Here is an 18,998-nt window from a genome sequence, read left to right as displayed (position 1 = left end):
CATTTTCACAGCAGACTTTTTACGGGGCGGTTTGCCATTGCCTTCCCCAGTCACCTACACTTTCCCCCCAGCAAGCTGGGTACTCATTTTACCGACCTCGAAAGGATGGAAGGCTGAGTCAACCTGGAGCCGGCTACCTGAACCCAGCTTTCGCTGAGATCGAATTCAGGTTGTGACTGAGCAGAGCTTAGGACTGCAGTACTGCAGCTTTACCACTCTGCGCCACGGGGCTCTTATCTCAGCACAAATTCCCATATTCATTTCCATGTTCTTCAAACAATATTATATTTTAACTGAAACTCAGTGGCTAAATCAAGTCTAGGCTCTGTCAGAAACAGATGGCTTCTATATCAAGGTAGGTAGTTAGATACCAGCAACATAGAGCAGCTAGCCCAAATAAAAGATATTCAATGAGTTGATTTCCCCCACAGTTCCAGTGGTGGCCATTTTGGCAGAGAAACTAGAAAAATTGTTTAGCTCATATTTTTAATATAGCAATCAAAGAGAATTCCAAATACTGTACAGTAAAGTGTAATATAATACACTATTATAATACACTATTGTTACATTACAGATAAAAAAACAAATGAGTACAGCAAATCACAAATAAAAGCCAAATGTGCTGAACAGCCAGCATTGTGAACATGGTATCATTGCTAATCTAATTAAATTCAATATGTAAAGCACTTGCTGTTTTAAAAGGTTTCCTAAATATATACAGTTCTGATGCTTATTTATACATTTTAAAAATTAGTTACTTCCAAAAGTGCACTATTTCTCTTCTTGGCAATAATCCTCATTAAAATAAAATCTAAAAATACCAATCAAAGTTCAGTTTTACAACTTTACTACAATCATAGGTACTAAGTAGGAATTCTGCTTTAGAGAATTTTAAACGCAACATCTTAAAATGTAAAGTTCTTTGTATATTCACAGGTTTTGATGGATTACAGTGCCATTCTCCACACTAAGACCACATTCTGAACTCCAATGTTCCTAATTTCAAAACGATCCAAAGAAAAAGTAACCTAAGTTAGGATCCTAATAAACACACATATCTGAATCTCACTGGGATTTAGAGATGATACACACCATCCAATTTTTGGGTATATATAAGGCCTACACCCTTTCCCCCAGCTGGACAAAAAAATATCATTTAAGGACTCTACAGCAGTCACATCCAGATTTATCCCTTTTAGCAAATACAGCAACATTTGTCTTGAATATATACCCCTTCAGTTCTGTTGTTAGTGCACAGACATCAGCAGGTTTTACTGAATAAGAGAAGAGAAACCATGCCTGGGCCTTAACATGGCAATTCCTAAATACTCTCCCGTAACAGGCTACTTTTAATGAGATATATAGAAGTCTTAAAGCAAAACAGAAATAATATACACCACAGAATGGGGAGAGAGAAAAAACAATCATTTTCAAAACCAGAATCTTTGTTATATCTTCCTATTTTATTTTCCAACTTAGCAAGAAATAGGCTACAAGAAAACTTTAAAAATTAAATTATGCTGAGCAATTTTTGCAGCAGTGGACCAAACGTGTTAGTTTTTAAAGCTGCAATAAAAACCAAATGTGAAGTTTCCCTGGAAATAGAAAATAGTAGAATATTAAAAACATATATCAACAACAATGTTAATTTTACATATGAATGGAAAGCTGTAAGTATGCTTTAATTCCAGCAGTTTTCAACAAGGACTTAATTTTAATTTTGTTTTTTATTCTCTGATTGTAAAGGGTCTAATCCCCCTTTAAGTAAACCAAGGTAATAAATGTCCCTGTGCTACAGATCTAGTTTACATTCATAGTAAGTCTATAGAACTGCTTGGCTGTTGAAGAACAAAGTATGTTCAACCTCTAAGACAAAGCAGAAGATAGCAATCCTTGATTTGATAAATCCATTGTCTAATTGTTAAACTGGGAATCAAATACACATCAAAAAACCTGATGTGAATAATGCATATGGAACTTGGTAATTTCTAAAGTAAACTTCTCCTACAGGTCTTTAACATTGTCCTCTCTAGTTCCACATTTCTCAGAAATTTGTTTTATATTTGCCTATCCATCATTAAAGAGATAATTCCTTGACTAGCTCCATGTATTTAAGCTCACTTGGTGAACACTTGCAACTAATGGTTGCAACTAAGTGCCACTAAACTCAACAGAACTTGTATAGTACTTAATGCAATTTTGATTGAGATTATTGGTACACAACTGTAAAATTGAATACAACTGCACCCCCCCCCCAGTTTTAGCATAGTAGTTATTTTCTACACAGCTCCAAGTGTTCCAATATTTTCATTCCACTGACTGATTTTCATTTCACACGAAAGAGATGATAAAACAGTACATTCAGCCATCATCTTCTCAACAGGAAGAAGATAGTTCTAAATTCATAATACTATAAACTATACTGCAAGTGAAAAGGCTTTTGACAAGATGTAACCTTTTGCTTACTTACATGTGAATTTTGAGAAAGCAGAGTCACCAGTATTTTAATGCACCTATAGACTAAGGTCAGCCATCAGGCTGCTTATTAATATTGTAAATTCAAGCCAAATTTTAGACCGGCTTCAACACCATGGTTTTCACTCAAATGAATCTTGGAACTGTAGTTTTGTAAAAGTGCTGGAGAGTCCCAAAGAATTTTCTCAAACTAATACTGTATTCCCAAAACTTTTTAAATGGAAACCATAGCTGTTAATCCAGATGCAGAACAAATTTAGATCTCTAGTATAGCTGGCCCTATTGCCAGAAACAACAGGGCTGCATTCTTTTTCAGTATGACAGACTTCTCACAATGTATCAAAAGCTACCTTTGAAATCTGGTAATGGGCAGCTGGTGTGTCAGAACACATCCCCTCTGCCCTCATTCATGCATAAATGTGCTTCTGGGTCATAGCTAAATACTTAAAGCAACCGGGGAGGGGGGGTTAATATACAGCACAGAACATATTGTTCTTCAACAAGCCACAGATCAATTGTAGTCACATCGTTCGTTCCTTGACAAAAGTAAGCAACACAAACTTAGAAAGAAATTATATATTTAAAATTGTTTATTGTGAAGGTGTGATTTGTATGCTTGTATATAAACAGGGCACTAGATAATAAAATAGGCATTCCCTATATAAGAAAAGCAAAAATGATGTTTGAATGGATTAATATATATTTTAGTAGACCAAAGGAAGTTACAACCTTCAGTTAATTTCTCATATAAAAAATAGACCTCTTACTCGGGATATTTAATAATAGTGTTGTTTAGAATTTTCTTGTGCGATTATAAATGCAGGAAGAGTGACCATATTTTCAGAATACAAACATTTATAACATGAACTCAATATTTGTGGGCTAGGTAAAATTTGTGGGTGCTCAACACTTTGTTACTGGTGTCAGTAACTAAGCACTTGAGAATTCCATGTCTTTTGTACTGCATCCTTTCAAATTTATTTTCATCAGATGAAGCAGTAATAATGCACATAAAATAGAAATATGCAAAGAGGCAAAAGTGCAATATCAGTATCAAGATAAATATTCCATCTTTACAGAGCAAACACAATGGCTGCTTCTTAAACTTTAGCACTATAGATCTGATGAATATGCTGTTTAAGTGGATGACAGTTTAATCAAACTGGTGCAGAAAGCTTGCATCACAACAAACACTAAAAATTTCCCAATCCCAGTTTTTATTATACCACTGAAAAGCCTCTGATGAAACTCCTTCCCCCTAAATTCCATTAAGCAACATGCTCAGAAAATCTTAATAGTCTCCCCCAAGATAACTGATACTTATCAAAATCTTCCTGCATTAAACCAATTCACTGGTCTGCTGCAATTTCTTTAAATACTTGCTTATAACTGTCTTTGCAATGTGAAAGCACGCCATAATACCTAACCAACTCAAAGCTAACATGCAATCACTTGCCAACAGGGTAGTGGAAAAGCTGTGCTGGCTCAGACTGCCATGCATTAACATCACTGTTGCTTCATCTTATACTATATTACCTTTTTCACTATCAGTCCTTAAATGCAGAACCTTCAAAAAAATATCAAATCAATATCCTTATATATTTCGAGAAACCTGACAAATGTAAATAAATCCAAAGAATTCATATCTGAGGGAATGTCTTTTTATGCTGTATTTCTGAATGGATCATTATCTGACAACACACTTTACATTTGTCAGGGTTTATTTTCACATATCAGTCTTAGAAACCTAATAAGGATCTCAAATGGGCTGCAACATTAAGACTTTAATGGAAATAAAAATTACAAAAAATTATAACCCACATCTACAGCAGATATTCATCTCAGTGCATATCCTAAGAACTAGTTTACAGGTAACTGAGAGCTAACCTGGGCAGCAGAATGGTATAGTAAAAGCTATTTTCTATCACACATTTGCTATCATGCAATGAGTAAGATATAATCTTTGAAACATACAAGATTCAATGAACTAGTTTTTTGTGGCCCTGCCAATAAATGTTACATTTGCACAGTAATCTCTTGTATCTTTATCCCCTTTTAACTATTCATGAATGATCCATTGGCTCAGTTGTATTAGTGATTTCCGCATCTTGACTATCCATCTCTTCAGGCTCTTCAACAGAATTTCCCTTTTGCGCTTTTGATCTTGTGGGAAATGTTCCTTCCACTGCATTTGACATGTTACTATCAGTTTCTGCATTCAAATGTCCGCTGCCACTTGAAAACGATTCAGACACACTAGTCTGAGGGCTTCTAGTTTTTGCAGAAGAACCCGCCACCTCCAATTTCCTTTGTGAGAAATCAAGTGCTGATGATTGCTCTGCATTCTGATCCCGCAAGTGCCTGTCCATTGAAGCCTGAATTGAAGAAACCATTTCCTGCAATTTTTTTCGCTGTGCCTCAATCAAATTAGGGTCAAGCTGCCTGCTGTCTCTCATTGTTCCTACTCCAGGAGCTATCCGTATAAGCTCACTGTTAACAGAAGGCTCAGATTTAGCAGAACCAGGACTGAAGTCTGTGCCTATACTCTGTTTTCTTGTAAGCGGACTTTCCCTTGCTCCTCTTTGATGAAGTTGTTGACTTCCAGCTGCAGTTCCCAGAGAATGGCCTTTGCCCTGAAATGCAGTTACATTATGAAGTTGCTCTGACTTCTTTTTAACTACTCCCCCACTACCAAGTTTTAGAAGCCCATGCGAAGGACTTGCTTCCCTGCTCCTTGAAGAAGCTTCTGCTCGTACTTGACTTAGTGCCTCCTTAACCAAGTCTTCCACATCAGCACCCACTGGGAAGTGCCCAGCAGCATCCACACAAAGTTCCAATCTATCTTCTGCAGCATTGTACACAAAGGTCTTACCAGGCAAATGTGGAAAAGTGCAATGCTTCCCATCAGCCAGACCTAAGGAGGGAAAAGGGGAAAAAACCAACGCTTAAATTACCAATAACAGCTTCACAGCAGTTAATAGAGTCCACAAACACTAACATTCAAGGTAGGAAAACAAACCAGCAATTACTAAATTATTCAGGACTATCACATGAGAAATTAAATTCCTGAAAGTCAAATGTCAATTTATCTAAATGCAGAAATGAGAAGCAAAGAGGCAGACCTTCCTGAGAAAGGAGTTCCACAATTTGTGAATGTATTTTTTATTTAGTTATTTACCAGCTCAGAGATCTTCAGCAAAACATTAGAAAGTACAGTCGCACCTTAAGAGACCAACAAGATTTTCAGAGTATAAGCCAGGGGTGGCCAAACTTGCTTAATGAAAGCCACATAGAATAAATGTCAAATGTTTGAGAGCCGAAGACATGAACATCAGATAGGAAGGAAGGAGACTGGCTTGCTTGGCTTGGAGAAGTGATTTAAAGAGAGAAATGTCTTCTCCAAGCTGGCTGACAGGGCGGGGGGGGGGGGGGGCTTTGAGAGCCACACAATATGTGTGGAAGAGGCACATGTGGCTCCCAAGCCATAGTCTGGCCACCCCTGGTATAAGCTTTCAAGAGTCAAAACTTTCTTCACCAAATTAATGAAAAACAGCTCTCTCATCCACTCTGCATTCTCCTTACTGAAGTTCCCATCAGATCTGGAACTTTCTCCTCTCTGCCTGCACCCCTCTTGCTTGCATACCTATCCAGTAGCCAACCACTACAATCAAATACTGCAAAGACAATAGGTCAAACTACATATTACATGAGACCACTTGACTTTTTTTGTTTTGTTTTGTTATTAAACCCTGAAACATACCTGCTATGGGCTGTAAAAACAGCATGGAATGGGATGTTTAAACCATTCCTCCATGCCGCTGTCCTGATCAACCCCTCCCTCAAGCTGATGAGGTTCCCTGGAGGAAGACTGGTTTTATCCAGTTCCTGCTCTTAATTGTAAACCTCTTGACCTGCATCTTTTGTTTTGTTTCTGTCTGTGCAGATTCTGCAACCTCCAGCATCAACTTTGCAAGGAGGAAGGGATGAAAAGGGAATACTGAGAAACGGAAATATGGAAAGCGCATGAAATCCATACAGTGTACATTAGGGTGGCCAAAGCTGAGGCATTTAGAAATTGCATATATTGACACAGAAAGGCAGAAAAACAAATACTAGCAAAGCTATTGCAATACGTTATATTATCAACATTAAAAACTAACTAGAAAATAGTGAGCACCAAATGTCACTCACACATTTTATGAGCTTTCAGATTTCATACTGGTTGCATTGTTATCAAACTGAATCACTACCTGTGCTGATCATCATCTAAAGAATTTATCCAAAGGGAAAGCAATCCCTTTTCACTCCTCTCACCATATAGTATGACAAAATGCCACCACATCAAATCTGATAGAAAAGATGTGTATGAAAATGAGAGAGACCGAAAAAAATAAAGTCTCTAAATTTATATACTATACAAGTAATAGGGAACCCCAGAAGTCATACTGAGACGACAAAAGACCATGTTTATATACAAATAAGATATATGCATGTTGTCCCCATTTTTCACTTTAGTTCTCCTTTTGAGGCAGAGGACATCTTGTGTGGGTGTTTCCCACCATCCAATCAGGGAAAGGCAAGACAAACTTCTCACTTCCTGTCTCCTGTATGAGATCCATCCCCATGCTTCAATTCCTTTCCTGCCACGCATGGAGAGCAACGTAGTTTTAGGCCTACATCTTTGGTTACGTTCTTACTTTCACTATCTTTCTATACCTAATCCTTGATTATCAACCTTTACTTCATTTTCCTGCCTATTTGTCTGTCTCTATTGTAAAATGAATGGCAATAGCCATTCTGTCTAAGCACAGATCAGGTTTCAGTTGGGTGTGATCACTGGTCCAAAAGAGCACAAAATTAAGCTTTTGCTTGCTGACGGTAATTGGTAATAACAATAGCATTAGGGTAACATCAGTGAATTTTTTAGCTTTTGCAGCAGGAACACACCAATAATCTACGTAGCAGACTTCTGTAAAGATAACTGAAAATACTACTATGTGGGGTTTCTTCTAAGATTGTGGCTTACTGATTTCACTTTTTTTATATATATATATATATATATATATATATATATATATATATATATATATATATATATAAACTTTTTATATATATATATATATATAATTTTTATTTTATGCTTTTATTTTTGTTAAGGCCTATAATCAAGATGACAACATGTCAACAGATGCAGCAAGCCTCAACAAAGAATAATTCTGCATCTACAACATTAAAAGCTAGCGTGGTCCAGCAGCTAGGACTCAGCTTTGAAACAAAGTAGATGAACAAGTTACTATTTCTCAGCTTTACTCCTCATACAGGATTGTTGTTAAGGCTAAAACTGACAATTGGAGGGAAATGACAATATAATTAGAGTATGAGTTTTACATTAAAAACTTCCATAGTAAGAATCCTTCCATGAATCTTAAATTCTTACAGTTCTAATCCTTTACAAATACATCAAGTGCTGTAGTAAAACAGGCAACTGTGTTTATTCCTAGAATGAACAGATGATCTGTACAATAGAAAAGAATGTTCATAAACACTCATAAAAAGGAAGTTAGAACTGATAAAAGGAAGTACTTCTTCACCCAAAGGGTAAGTAACACATGGTATTCACTGCCACAGGAGGTGGTAGCAGCTACAGGCATAGCAAGCTTCAAGAGGGGATTGGATAAGCATATGGAGCAGAGGTCCATCAGTGGCTATTAGCCACAGCATATCGTTAGAACTCTCTGGGGCAGTGATGCTCTGTATTCTTGGTGCTTAGGGGGGAGCACAGTGGGAGGGCTTCTAGCCCCACTGGTGGACCTCCTGATGGCACTTGGGGTTTTTTGGCCACTGTGTGACACAAGAGTGTTGGACTGGATGAGGCATTGGCCTGATCCAACATGGCTTCTCTTATGTTCTCAGAATATTATTTAAATCACATTTTGCAAACTGAGAAAAAAGTGTTACAAAGTACTTCCAATGTAAAACCACTTATAGATGATCCATGACAAGGCTGTCTTAGTATCATATACATATAACTTCTGTATTAAATAGGAACAAATCTCCCTTGCATACTGGCATTTTTATTATGAACCAGTTACGTGGCTGCAACTTTACTCTGATAGAGGCTAAATGTGAATTTAGCCTGCTTTATAGAGTTTGCTGGGTTCTGCAACAAAGCCATGAGTTAGAATCTAAGAAGGCAGCCAATTTTATTTCCAGCTTCAGCCGCACATACCATATGCCATTTGAGAGGGCATTTACCCTTCTGTAGCAGCTTGTGGGAAACAAGGAGCTGGAGAAGGGAGGCTGGTATCACTTGGCAAACAGTTGGAATATTGCATATAGCCCACCAGATCCTGACCTTATTTTATGCTTTTAGACAATAAATCAAATGTGGTTAACTTAGTTCATTCTTCCAGAAACTGAGCAGCATGCAAAATTCAGGGCAATAAGTAGGAACTAAAATTCTAATTCACATGTAATATCAGTAACATAAACTTGCAAGTTCTGATATATCTTACTCCAACTGTTTTAAGTTGGAAGCAATATATATTGTGATTGAGTATGTATGGTGGATAGCCTTTCTATTAAAAGTTAGCAATAACAGCTTATATTGCCAACTAGAAACAGCTAGTCTCTGCTTACCCCATGTCTTGTATCAGAATGACATTAATTGGAAAAATCTATTAGCAGAGAGTTAGAAACAATACCCATTGTTTTCTTCATTATATTGTAGAACACACCACCTTGCTGAAACAAGTGAGGAAGCCCCTTTGCATATGACCAAACATCTTCTCCTGTGGATTAAACATAAAAAGTTAAAATTAAATTAGCGCAATCAAAAGTAATTTCAAAGTATGAATTATTGTCCTTCATTCATGCATATTATAGAACAGACAGTTCCCAGGATCCCACACTGTCCCAACATAGCATTATACTCTCATGAGACCAAATAATCAAGTAGGGTGGGGATACAGAGACAGGAACAAGCTCATGTTGAATGGCAACAGTCATTGGGCATCCCTAATGGCAAGTAAAACATTTATTCCCAACAGTAATTACACCAATAAATACATCTCTTATCTTCTGTCACAGAAACATTGTTAGTATTTGTAGTGTGGTCATTAAAATATCAGACTAGAATACGTGAATCCAGGTTTGAATCTTCACTGTGCCATGGAAGCTAGCTGGGTGGCCTTGGACTACTTGCATACACTCAACCTGACCTACCTCACAGAGTTGCTGTGAGGATAAAGTAGAGGAGAGAAAAACATAAGCTGTTTTGAGTGGGGACAACAGCAGGTATAAACAAAACATTACTCCTATGGTGACTACAAGTGAATTTCAGTGTAAAAAACTTCCCTCCAACTAAACAGTGGTTATCTGGGCCTACAGTGTTAGGGATCCTGCAGCAAACTTCTAAATCCTTGCAACATACAAGCCATCCCATTCCCATGAACATTTGTCAAAACGACTGACATCTTGCTGTTATATAAACAATTAGCAAAAGAAGATCCCACTCCACAGAAAATCTGGCATTTGATATATGTGACTGACAATGCTGGTTTGTGATTTCTACAGCTGTCATTAAACAGTCCTTTTCCTATGAAAGATTCTGAAGTAACAGAAATTCTTGTACTGTACAAAAAGGCCTAATAAGGATCCTGTGCTGTACAATAAGGCCTAATAAGGACTTTCGACCAGGTCACGGGACGGAGACAGTTCTGGTCGCCCTCATAGATGACCTCTTATGACATCTGGATCAGGGCGGCTCAGCAGTGCTGTTATTATTAGATGTCAGCCGCATTTGATATGGTTGACTATCAGCTACTGTCTAGCCACTTCACCGACATGGGGATCCAGGGGTCTGCCTTGCAGTGGCTAGCTTCTTTTCTCCAAGGTCGGGGACAAAGGGTGGTGATAGAGGAAGAATCATCCTGGAGGTACCCACTTATATTTGGTGTGCCACAAGGGCCAATTCTGTCCCCGATGTTATTTAACATCCATATACGCCCCCTTGCCCAGATTGTCAGGAGGTATGGGCTGGGATGCCATCAATATGCAGCTGACACCCAGCTCTATTTATTGATGGGTGGCCAGTCCAACTGCTCCACAGACAATCTGGACCTGGCACTACAAGCTGTGGCATCATGGCTCAGGTTGAGTCGACTGAAGTTGAATCCAACAAAGACGGAGGTTCTCTATCTGAGTCGAGGTAGCCCAGGAAGGGAGATCCCTTTGCCAGCTCTTTACAGGGTGCCACTGACACCGGCCCCTAAAGTCAAGAGCCTGGGAGTGCTCCTGGAGTCCTCCTTGGCTATGGAGGCCCAGATAGCAGCCTCCACCAAATCTGCCTTTTTTATCTTCAACTGGTATGACAACTGGCCCCTTTTCTGGAACATGACGACTTAGCAATGTTGATCCATGCTATGGTCACCTTGAGAATAACCACTGTAATGCTTTCTACATGGGGCTGTCCTTGACCCTGACTCAAAAACTACAGCTAGTGCAGAACACTGCAGCACAGCGGTTAACGGGGCTTCCTCAATGGGAGCACATTCAACCAGTGCTGAAAGAGCTGCACTGGCTACCTATTGTGTTCTGAGTAAGAACATAAGAGAAGCCATGTTGGATCAGGCCAACGGCCCATCCAGTCCAACACTCTGTATCACACAGTGGCCAATAATTTATATATACACACACACACACACACTGTGGCTAATAGCCACTGATGGACCTCTGCTCCATATTTTTATCTAACCCCCTCTTGAAGCTGGCTATGCCTGTAGCCGCCACCACCTCCTGTGGCAGTGAATTCCACATGTTAATCACCCTTTGGGTGAAGAAGTACCTCCTTTTATCCATTTCAAGGTGCTGGTATTGACCTTTAAATCCCTATATGATCGAGGGCCTGCTTATCTATGGGACCGCCTTTCTCCATATGTTCCCCAGAGAGCACTGCATTCAGGAACACAAAATCTACTATTTGTCCCCAGACCAAGGGAGGCCAGATTGTGCTCTGCGCAGGCTACGGCTTTCTCAGTGGCAGCACCAACAATGTGGAATGCCCTCCCAGAGGCGATAAGGGCCCTGCGGGATCTCTCTCAATTCTGCAGGGCCTGTAAAATTGAATTATTTTGACAAGCTTTTAACATCTGAATGAGAGAAAACTGCCACCCTACACTGCTAAGTGACATCACTCATGAGGAATTACAATTACTATAGGATAACTGTCAGAAAAAAGAAAGTTATGATCCCGCCTATACTGAAGTTTTGAGCAGTACCATGAAATGTATTTTAATTGTTATTTTATTGTTTTAAATTGTAATCTCAAAATTGTTTAAAATTGACTGTTAGCCACCCTGAGTCTGCTTGCAGAGAGGGCGGGATAAAAATTTAAATAAATATCCAAGTATATACCTAATGGACTATCCTTCTTGATAAGTTGGTAAAATGTGGTTTGGATCCTGTTACCGTTAGGTGGATCTGTAACTGGTTGACAGATCACACCCAAAGAGTGCTTGTGAATGGTTCCTCATCCTCTTGGAGAGGAGTGACAAGTGGCATGCCTCAAAGATGGATCCTGGGACCTGTTTTGTTCAACATCTTTATAAATGATTTGGATGAAGGAACAGAGGGAATGCTTATTAAAATTGCAGATGATACTAAATTGGGAGGGGTTGCAAATACAGTGGAAGACAGAAACAGGATACAGGATGATCTTGACATGCTGGAAAATGGGCTAAACTCAATAAAATGAATTTTAAAAGGGATAAATGTAAAGTTCTGCATTTAGGTAGGAAAAATCCAATGCACAGTTATAGGATGGAGGACATTTGTCTTACTAGTAGTATGTGTGAAAAGGATCTAGGGGTCTTAGTGGACCAAATGCTGAACATGAGTCAACAGTGTGATGTGGTGGCTAAAAAGGCAAATGCAATTTTGGGCTGTATCAACAGAAGTATAGTGTCCAGATCACGTGATGAGATGGTATCGCTTTACTCTGCTCTGGTAAGACCTCACCTGGAGCATTGTGTTCAGTTTTGGGCACCACATTTTAATAAAAATATAGACAAGCTGGAACGGGTCCAGAGGAGGGCGATGAAGATGGTGACGGGTCTGGAGACCAAGTCCTATGAAGAAAGATTGAGAGAGCTGGGCATGTTTAGCCTGGAGAAGAGGCGGCTGAGAGGTAATATGATCACCATCTCCCAAGTACCTGAAGGGCTATCATATAGAGGATGGTGTGGAATTGTTTTCTGTGGCTCCAGAAGGTAGGACCAAAACCAATGGGTTGAAATTAAATCAAAGGAGTTTCCAGCTCAACATTAGGAATAACTTCCTGACTGTTAGAGTGGTTCCTCAGTGGAACAGGCTTCCACAGGAGGTGATAGGCTCTCTTTCCTTGGAGGTTTTAAAACAGAGGCTAGATAGCCATCTGACAGCAATGAGGATCCTGTGAATTTAAGGGAAGGTATTTGTGAGTTTCTTGCATTGTGCAGAGGGTTGGACTAGATGACCCTGGAGGTACCTTCCAACTCTATGATTCTATGGACTTAAGAGATGATCAGGATATTGGTATTTCAAGCAGTGAACCAGTCACTGCAATTCTCCATAATGTTTTTAAGTAGTAAAGAAAAAGATGTTGACTTGATACTACATCAAACTTACTGCACTTCAGGTTTTCTTATTCCCACCTAGACTACGAACACATTTCACACATTATGAAGAAGCAATAACTATATAAAAGGGTGCTAGTTAATGTAATTTGGTTCTACTGTGACATGAGAAATGAGACTCTGGCTGCAAACCTAAAAACACTCTTCTGGGAGCAAGCTACTAAATAAATGTGACTTACTCCTAAACTGGCCTGCTTGAGAGATCTCCTCCATAAAAAGAAAGCTCTGTATCTCATATACATTACAATAAAAGCAAAGAAACAAGTCATATACCCTTCTAGTTCAATTGGTAATTAGACAGCTGTTTCACTTACAAAGCAGCAGAAAAACAGAATTGCAGGGCATTTATTCCACTGAAAATACATTAAATTAAATCCAAGTACTTGCTTGAAAGAGTCCCTGAGAACCCTGCTCTAAAGCCTCATGAAAGATTCTGAATCATCCTTCACAACATACTACAACTAGATAACAGAAGCAAGCATTAAAAAGTCATCCTTTGAAAACTTGTGTACTGTCAAGGCTAACAGTCAAGTTTTTAAGCAACAATAAAGCATACTGTATTGTGATTTCCACTTCCAATGACACACTGAAGATACAGTCCAATGAGGCAGGCCTCCAGAACGTAAGTAATCTTTGTTCCTTCGGAAGGATTGCCTTGTCCTTAGAATACTATTATCTTCAGAACATGTGTATGTTGGGAAAGCATATATAGGTAAGGTAGAACTGTTAATGAAGAGGCCCAAACTTCTATCTGAACACTCCTCACCTAGTTTGTGTACCCATCCTTTTTTCTTTTTTAAATCCTGAGACATCACACTTATAGGATAGAAACAGGATGGGTAACATTTCTTCCCATTCAGCCCCGTCATCCTGATGGTGCTGAAATCTAAATGTGACCCCACAGTTTTTTCAGGCGTTTGGCTTTCTGGGAATTTTTTGTTCCCAACTAGGAGAGGCATCTGTCTTTAAGGCTTGATTGCATTAGAGGAACTTCAAGGAAAAACTGAGAGTATTACAAAAGACTCATGACCACAGTCTGGACAACTCTGGTACTGATTACAGTAATAAACATTATAGTTTCACTTTTGTTTCTTAATTTCCACAGTTTCCCTTCCTAGAACAGATGCATTTGTAAGTTTCAATTCAAAAGATCACACCCTAAAACAATGTCCTTTTAACCAGTCTTTTAGATATTTTACAGTACCATAACAAACAAGCTTAGTTTTCAAGTTGTGATTACAAAATTTTTAAATTTAGGCAACAGATACGATGGCAGCACCGAAGACCCTACACCAAACAAGAAATAAGCCTTCTGTGAGCCTTAGGCCATTCTGCAGTCCTCTGAGGGGTTTTAAATGCAGCAAAACAGACCTTCAAAAAACAGTCTTGCATCAACTAGCCAAGCATTGTTCTGATGTCATAAACCCAGTGCAGCCAATGGCAAACACTGCAATATATTAACTTATTTGTAACCCTGCCAATTAATTGGGTTTCAAAGGCTTCTTAAAATATAACCTTCAACAGATCTGGCTGAGCAGCAAAAAAAGACATTTGATATATTAATCACTGTGCTGATACATCTACATTCTGGACACACTGACAAGAACATAAGAGTGCTTTATTTACTGTTTTGAGAGTTTTCAGTTCTCCCAGCTTGCTCCATCTGCATTAAATGAATTGCAGCACTTTTAAACACTGATCTATCTAGTATAAGAGAAGCGCTGTAGTAACGCAAAATAATACCTTAGTATTCAAATATAATGCAGTTTCTAAATTATATGCATGTTAAAAGCAGACACCAAAGCATTTTCATTTTTTCTAAAAGGAAGAACTGTACACATAAATATCCTCCTTTTAAAGGTCACATTAATAATGTTATTTCAGTTTCTCATAGCCTCTCAAGTTTTATAAAATTCCATATTTAGTCACACTTCTACCAATTCAACACTTGGAAAATGTGAATTAAGTCTTCTCTTACCCATAAATGTTGCCAGAAGACACAGTGAGTACATTTCCTTATCAATTTGCTCTTGGAGTTCCTTGGAAGAGATTTTACTAGTAACTGCAGCATCATCATGTTTCACAGCATGGGACGAGTGCACCAAAGCAGACTGGCTACTATCTTCCTTTGCTTTAAGGATCTCTATGGTTATTCTGTCACCATGCAGCAAAGGAACAGGTTCATTTTCCTGTCCTTCTTTGGGTGGAAGAAGCTCTTTGGGAGGAAAACCAAAGCGAATACATTGCAAATGAGGAGGAATATTAAATTCTCTAGCTATGCTTTCTTGTAACTCTAAAAATGTGGTTGTGGACTTCAAAGTAAGCATTGCCTGCCGCCCATCATTTGTGGTTATTCGTATTTTCTTTTCTTTTGTAGATGTTGGGGAATAAGGAGTCTTGGTTGGTGTAGCAGGTGCTGATGATGGCCCATCAGGAACAACACCGGGGGAAGCAGTTCTAACTGGCCCTTTCTGTGCCTGCTTTAATTTGTCAGTTTTTCGTTTTTGCATTACAGGAGCCTGTTCTGCAATGTTTTGCTGAATAGTTCTTTCAGTTTTACTCATATTTAGCTCTTCTTTGTGCAATGTTTTTGTTTTATGTCCAGTAAGAATAATTTTGGTTGGAAGCTGAGATTCTATGTCTTGTCCATGTTGAACATCATCAACTCTTCGGGCATGAGCACCATCAATATTTACAGGTGTATAATCATCAGGGTTCTTTTTGGCTGTTTGATGTAATATTGTATTGACAACTTTCTGAACAAGAATCTCACTACCAAACTCTCCAGGAAAATGCTTAGTAACAAGTTTCATTGCAACGTCATACACATTGCTGTTCAGAGATGGGTCACTTTCATACTGGAACCAGTACACAGACTCTCTCACCACTCTCCCACCCCACTCTAAAGTAATAGGAAAAGCTTCAGGAAGATTGTCATATTCTTTCCCTTCCCAATAATGCTTGAATCCACAACCACACTTGCCCCCTACAGATCTAGTATTAGTTCTGTCCCCATCCAAATACACAACAGAGCCATCATTTCTGACACGACGCACCAAGGTTCCATGACACCAATTACAAGCAGTCAAGCTACTCAAACTGTAGTCTGGTACAAGAACATCCTTTACAGGATTATAGGAGCATACCAAACTGTTCAGGGGAAAACTATAATTTTTATCAGGTCTTAGCTGCCCATGGGTAGTTTTTGCTAAATTATAGAGCTTCCCTCCTGGAGCCAGCCACTCTGGAGGAACATGGATTTCTGAAAGGGCCCCACAAATTAGACACTTATGAAGGCGGTTGTCCATCACTGCCTTTTTAGCTGCTGCTGTGACATCTTCAGGCTGAACTCCAATTACACCAGTCCGCCTATAGAAATACTGATGCACGTCAGCTACTAAACTTGGATGAATGCCGTGCTTATCCATAAAGACCTCCTCCATGGCAGCAACCAGTCTCATCAAATATTTGTCTTGCAAACTTCTGTCTCCTCCTATCACACAGCCACCATCCTCTTCCAGTTTTATATACTTTTTAATAAGGTCCTGAGGTACCCCCCAAGCTTTAGGAAGTAATTTCATAGGCAATTTAGGCAAAGCAGCACCTTTTATTCCAACTAGAGGAATATAATGGTTACGTCCAGAACTACTCCAGGCAATACAGATAGGCTTGTTTAACATGCCATCTTTCCCCATGCATTTTTCTTCCGGTATCAATCCAGGAAGGAATGTCGCAGAGTAGTCTCCTGAACTACGCATTCCACTTAGGGAATCCAAGAGAATGATAGGCCGATGTAGCACATTGGCTAGACCAAAGATGTGGATGTTTCTAAGGCCCATAGGCACACCTTCTGGGGGAATGAAACTAGGGTCACACTCATTGATGATGTCCTCCCATTCCACTGCATCAATGAAGTCATGAAACAGGGCTTTGTAGCGGGCAAGGCTCTCGATAAAGTGTTTCTTGAGGTTCTCTCGTAATGCATGCCAGAACAATTCCCTGCCCACTAATGCCCGGGAGATAGCATGGACTAAACAATGGCCATCACCATCCACATGGACCGGGATGAGGCATTCCTGGCTGTTGTTGGCCTTCTTTATATCTTCTAGGGTGTCATGCAAATAGAGAAGGCTGCCAGAGCGATCTTTGCCATAGCCCACAGTCTCCACGTGCTCAGGCTCGATCAGGAAGGCACGATCCCCAAGAAGAGAACAGTCAAATACATCCCCCTGGTTCATCTCCCTGAGGAGTTTGGCCTTGCCCGTCTGCTTGTCCATGCCATACCGGGCCAGGATAGGAGACAGCAGCTTGCAGTGGTAATTGGAGAGGCCCATGACTTTGATCACCTCCGTGTTCTTCCGGGGAGGCCCCGCCCCGCTCACCCCTAGCAGCGCGTTTCGCAGCAGGTTGTGCAGCACCAGGTCCGGGTCCGTTACCTCTTCCACCCCCAGCAGTTGCCGCTGCTCATAGCGCTGCCCGCAGTCCGTGCATTCGATGCTCCCGCTGCTCAGTGGCCCGTGCGCCGGGAAGAACAAGCGCGCCTGGCACTTGGGATCAGGGCAAGTGCCCGAGAAGATCCGCCGGTCCCTTTTTTTCGACACCGGCGCCGACACCGGCTGCTGCTCCTGTTGAGGCGGATGTTGCTGAGGCGGCTGAGACATCGCTCCGCGCCTCTCTGCCTGCCTGCGGCCGGTCTCCTTCTCCCCTCAACCTCTTCGATTCGCCGCCCCTCACAGGCTCATCCCCTCCTCCCCACCCGTAACGGACGGAGCTCAGCAAAAGCCGCCCTTCCCCCGCTCTGCCTCGGTTCAACAGCAAACGCGGAAGCCTCCAGCACCACTGCTTACTGCCTCTTCACTGCCCTGGCCGTTGCCCTCAACGTAACGGCCTTTCCCCCTCCTTCCTTCCATGAAAACTGCGCAAGCGCAACCCCGCTAGGGCAACCGGGAGTCGTAGTTTCCAAGTACACGTCCTTCGGAAAGTGCCAGTCGTTTACAATCCGGCCGACAGTTCCTAGAAAACTACTTGTACCGTCGTGCAACGCAGTACAGGAAAAAGTGATAGAAACGAAGAAGGCTGTTTTGACATGAAGAGATCTGGGAAATGTAGTGTTGTCTCCGTAAATACCTAAGTAGTAGAAGACGCAAGGAATTTTTTAAAAATACACATCCTAGAATGCTTTGCGCATCTGTCTCTGGGGAAAGCAGTTGAGGGTGGGTGTAGCTGACTACTGACGCGACATTACCCCGCAATCCCTTGGGTTTTAATTTGGTAGCAAGCCTTGGTGAATTTGCTGAAGTAACTAAAAGTGACCTAAAAGTGGGTTTGGATCACAATTCTATTTAACTTTTTACATACCCTTCATTTTAAGGACTCATAAACAACTTCTAGAACTCGCCTACTACCTCTCTGCATAGCACACCTAATCCAATCATGCCTTCTATTATCATTTGCCTGCTAATCTCATTTGGCATTTGAAATCACTCCACTTTCCAATATATCGGACAGATGGACTCATATTCTAGCTATATCAGAAGTAAGCAGTGACTCACAAAAGCTACAGATTTTGTTAGTCTTTAAGGTGCTATTGCACTCTTAATCTGCTACTACAGACCTACCACAGCTACCCATCTTGACAGAACTCACAGAACAGAATTTCAGATGGATATATACAACATAGATTGCAATCTGTAAGAACACTTTCTGGGAGTAAGCCCCATTGAATAACATATTTCAGTTTATTGAATTAAATTTCCTCTCAGGTAAATTGGAGACCAAGTCCTATGAGGAAAGGTTGAAGGAGCTGGGGATGTTTAGCCTGGAGAGGAGGCAGCTGAGAGGTGATATGAT

At 40.2% G+C, this 18,998-nt stretch overlaps 1 protein-coding gene across 1 annotated transcript; it reads right to left on the bottom strand.

Moving 5' to 3' along the window:
• Nucleotides 1-472: 472 nt before the first annotated feature.
• VCPIP1 (valosin containing protein interacting protein 1) lies at nucleotides 473-18,038 on the bottom strand. Its single transcript, XM_060243677.1, has 3 exons — nucleotides 15,127-18,038; nucleotides 9,180-9,266; nucleotides 473-5,389 (listed from the first exon to the last, which is right to left on the bottom strand). Exons 1-3 carry the CDS (start codon nucleotides 17,807-17,809, stop codon nucleotides 4,539-4,541), a joined length of 3,621 nt encoding a protein of 1,206 aa, XP_060099660.1. The 5' UTR covers nucleotides 17,810-18,038; the 3' UTR covers nucleotides 473-4,538.
• Nucleotides 18,039-18,998: the final 960 nt, after the last annotated feature.

This window comes from Heteronotia binoei, chromosome 7 (genome assembly GCF_032191835.1).
Source record: "Heteronotia binoei isolate CCM8104 ecotype False Entrance Well chromosome 7, APGP_CSIRO_Hbin_v1, whole genome shotgun sequence".
In the NCBI taxonomy this organism is placed as follows: domain Eukaryota; kingdom Metazoa; phylum Chordata; class Lepidosauria; order Squamata; family Gekkonidae; genus Heteronotia; species Heteronotia binoei.
Note: the sequence above shows the minus strand (reverse complement) of the source record. Positions and strands in the feature narration are given on the sequence as shown.

What these genes read in the sequence shown, in the direction of transcription:
- VCPIP1 (XM_060243677.1), bottom strand. Translation starts at nt 17,809, where the DNA reads ATGTCTCAGCCGCCTCAGCAACATCCGCCTCAACAGGAGCAGCAGCCG. An exon ending in TCTTCTGGCAACATTTATGG is followed by an intron (nt 9,267 to 15,126) that starts GTAAGAGAAGAC and finishes TTTAATCCACAG; the next exon opens with GAGAAGATGTTTGGTCATAT. An exon ending in TATAATGAAGAAAACAATGG is followed by an intron (nt 5,390 to 9,179) that starts GTATTGTTTCTA and finishes TTCCCTCCTTAG; the next exon opens with GTCTGGCTGATGGGAAGCAT.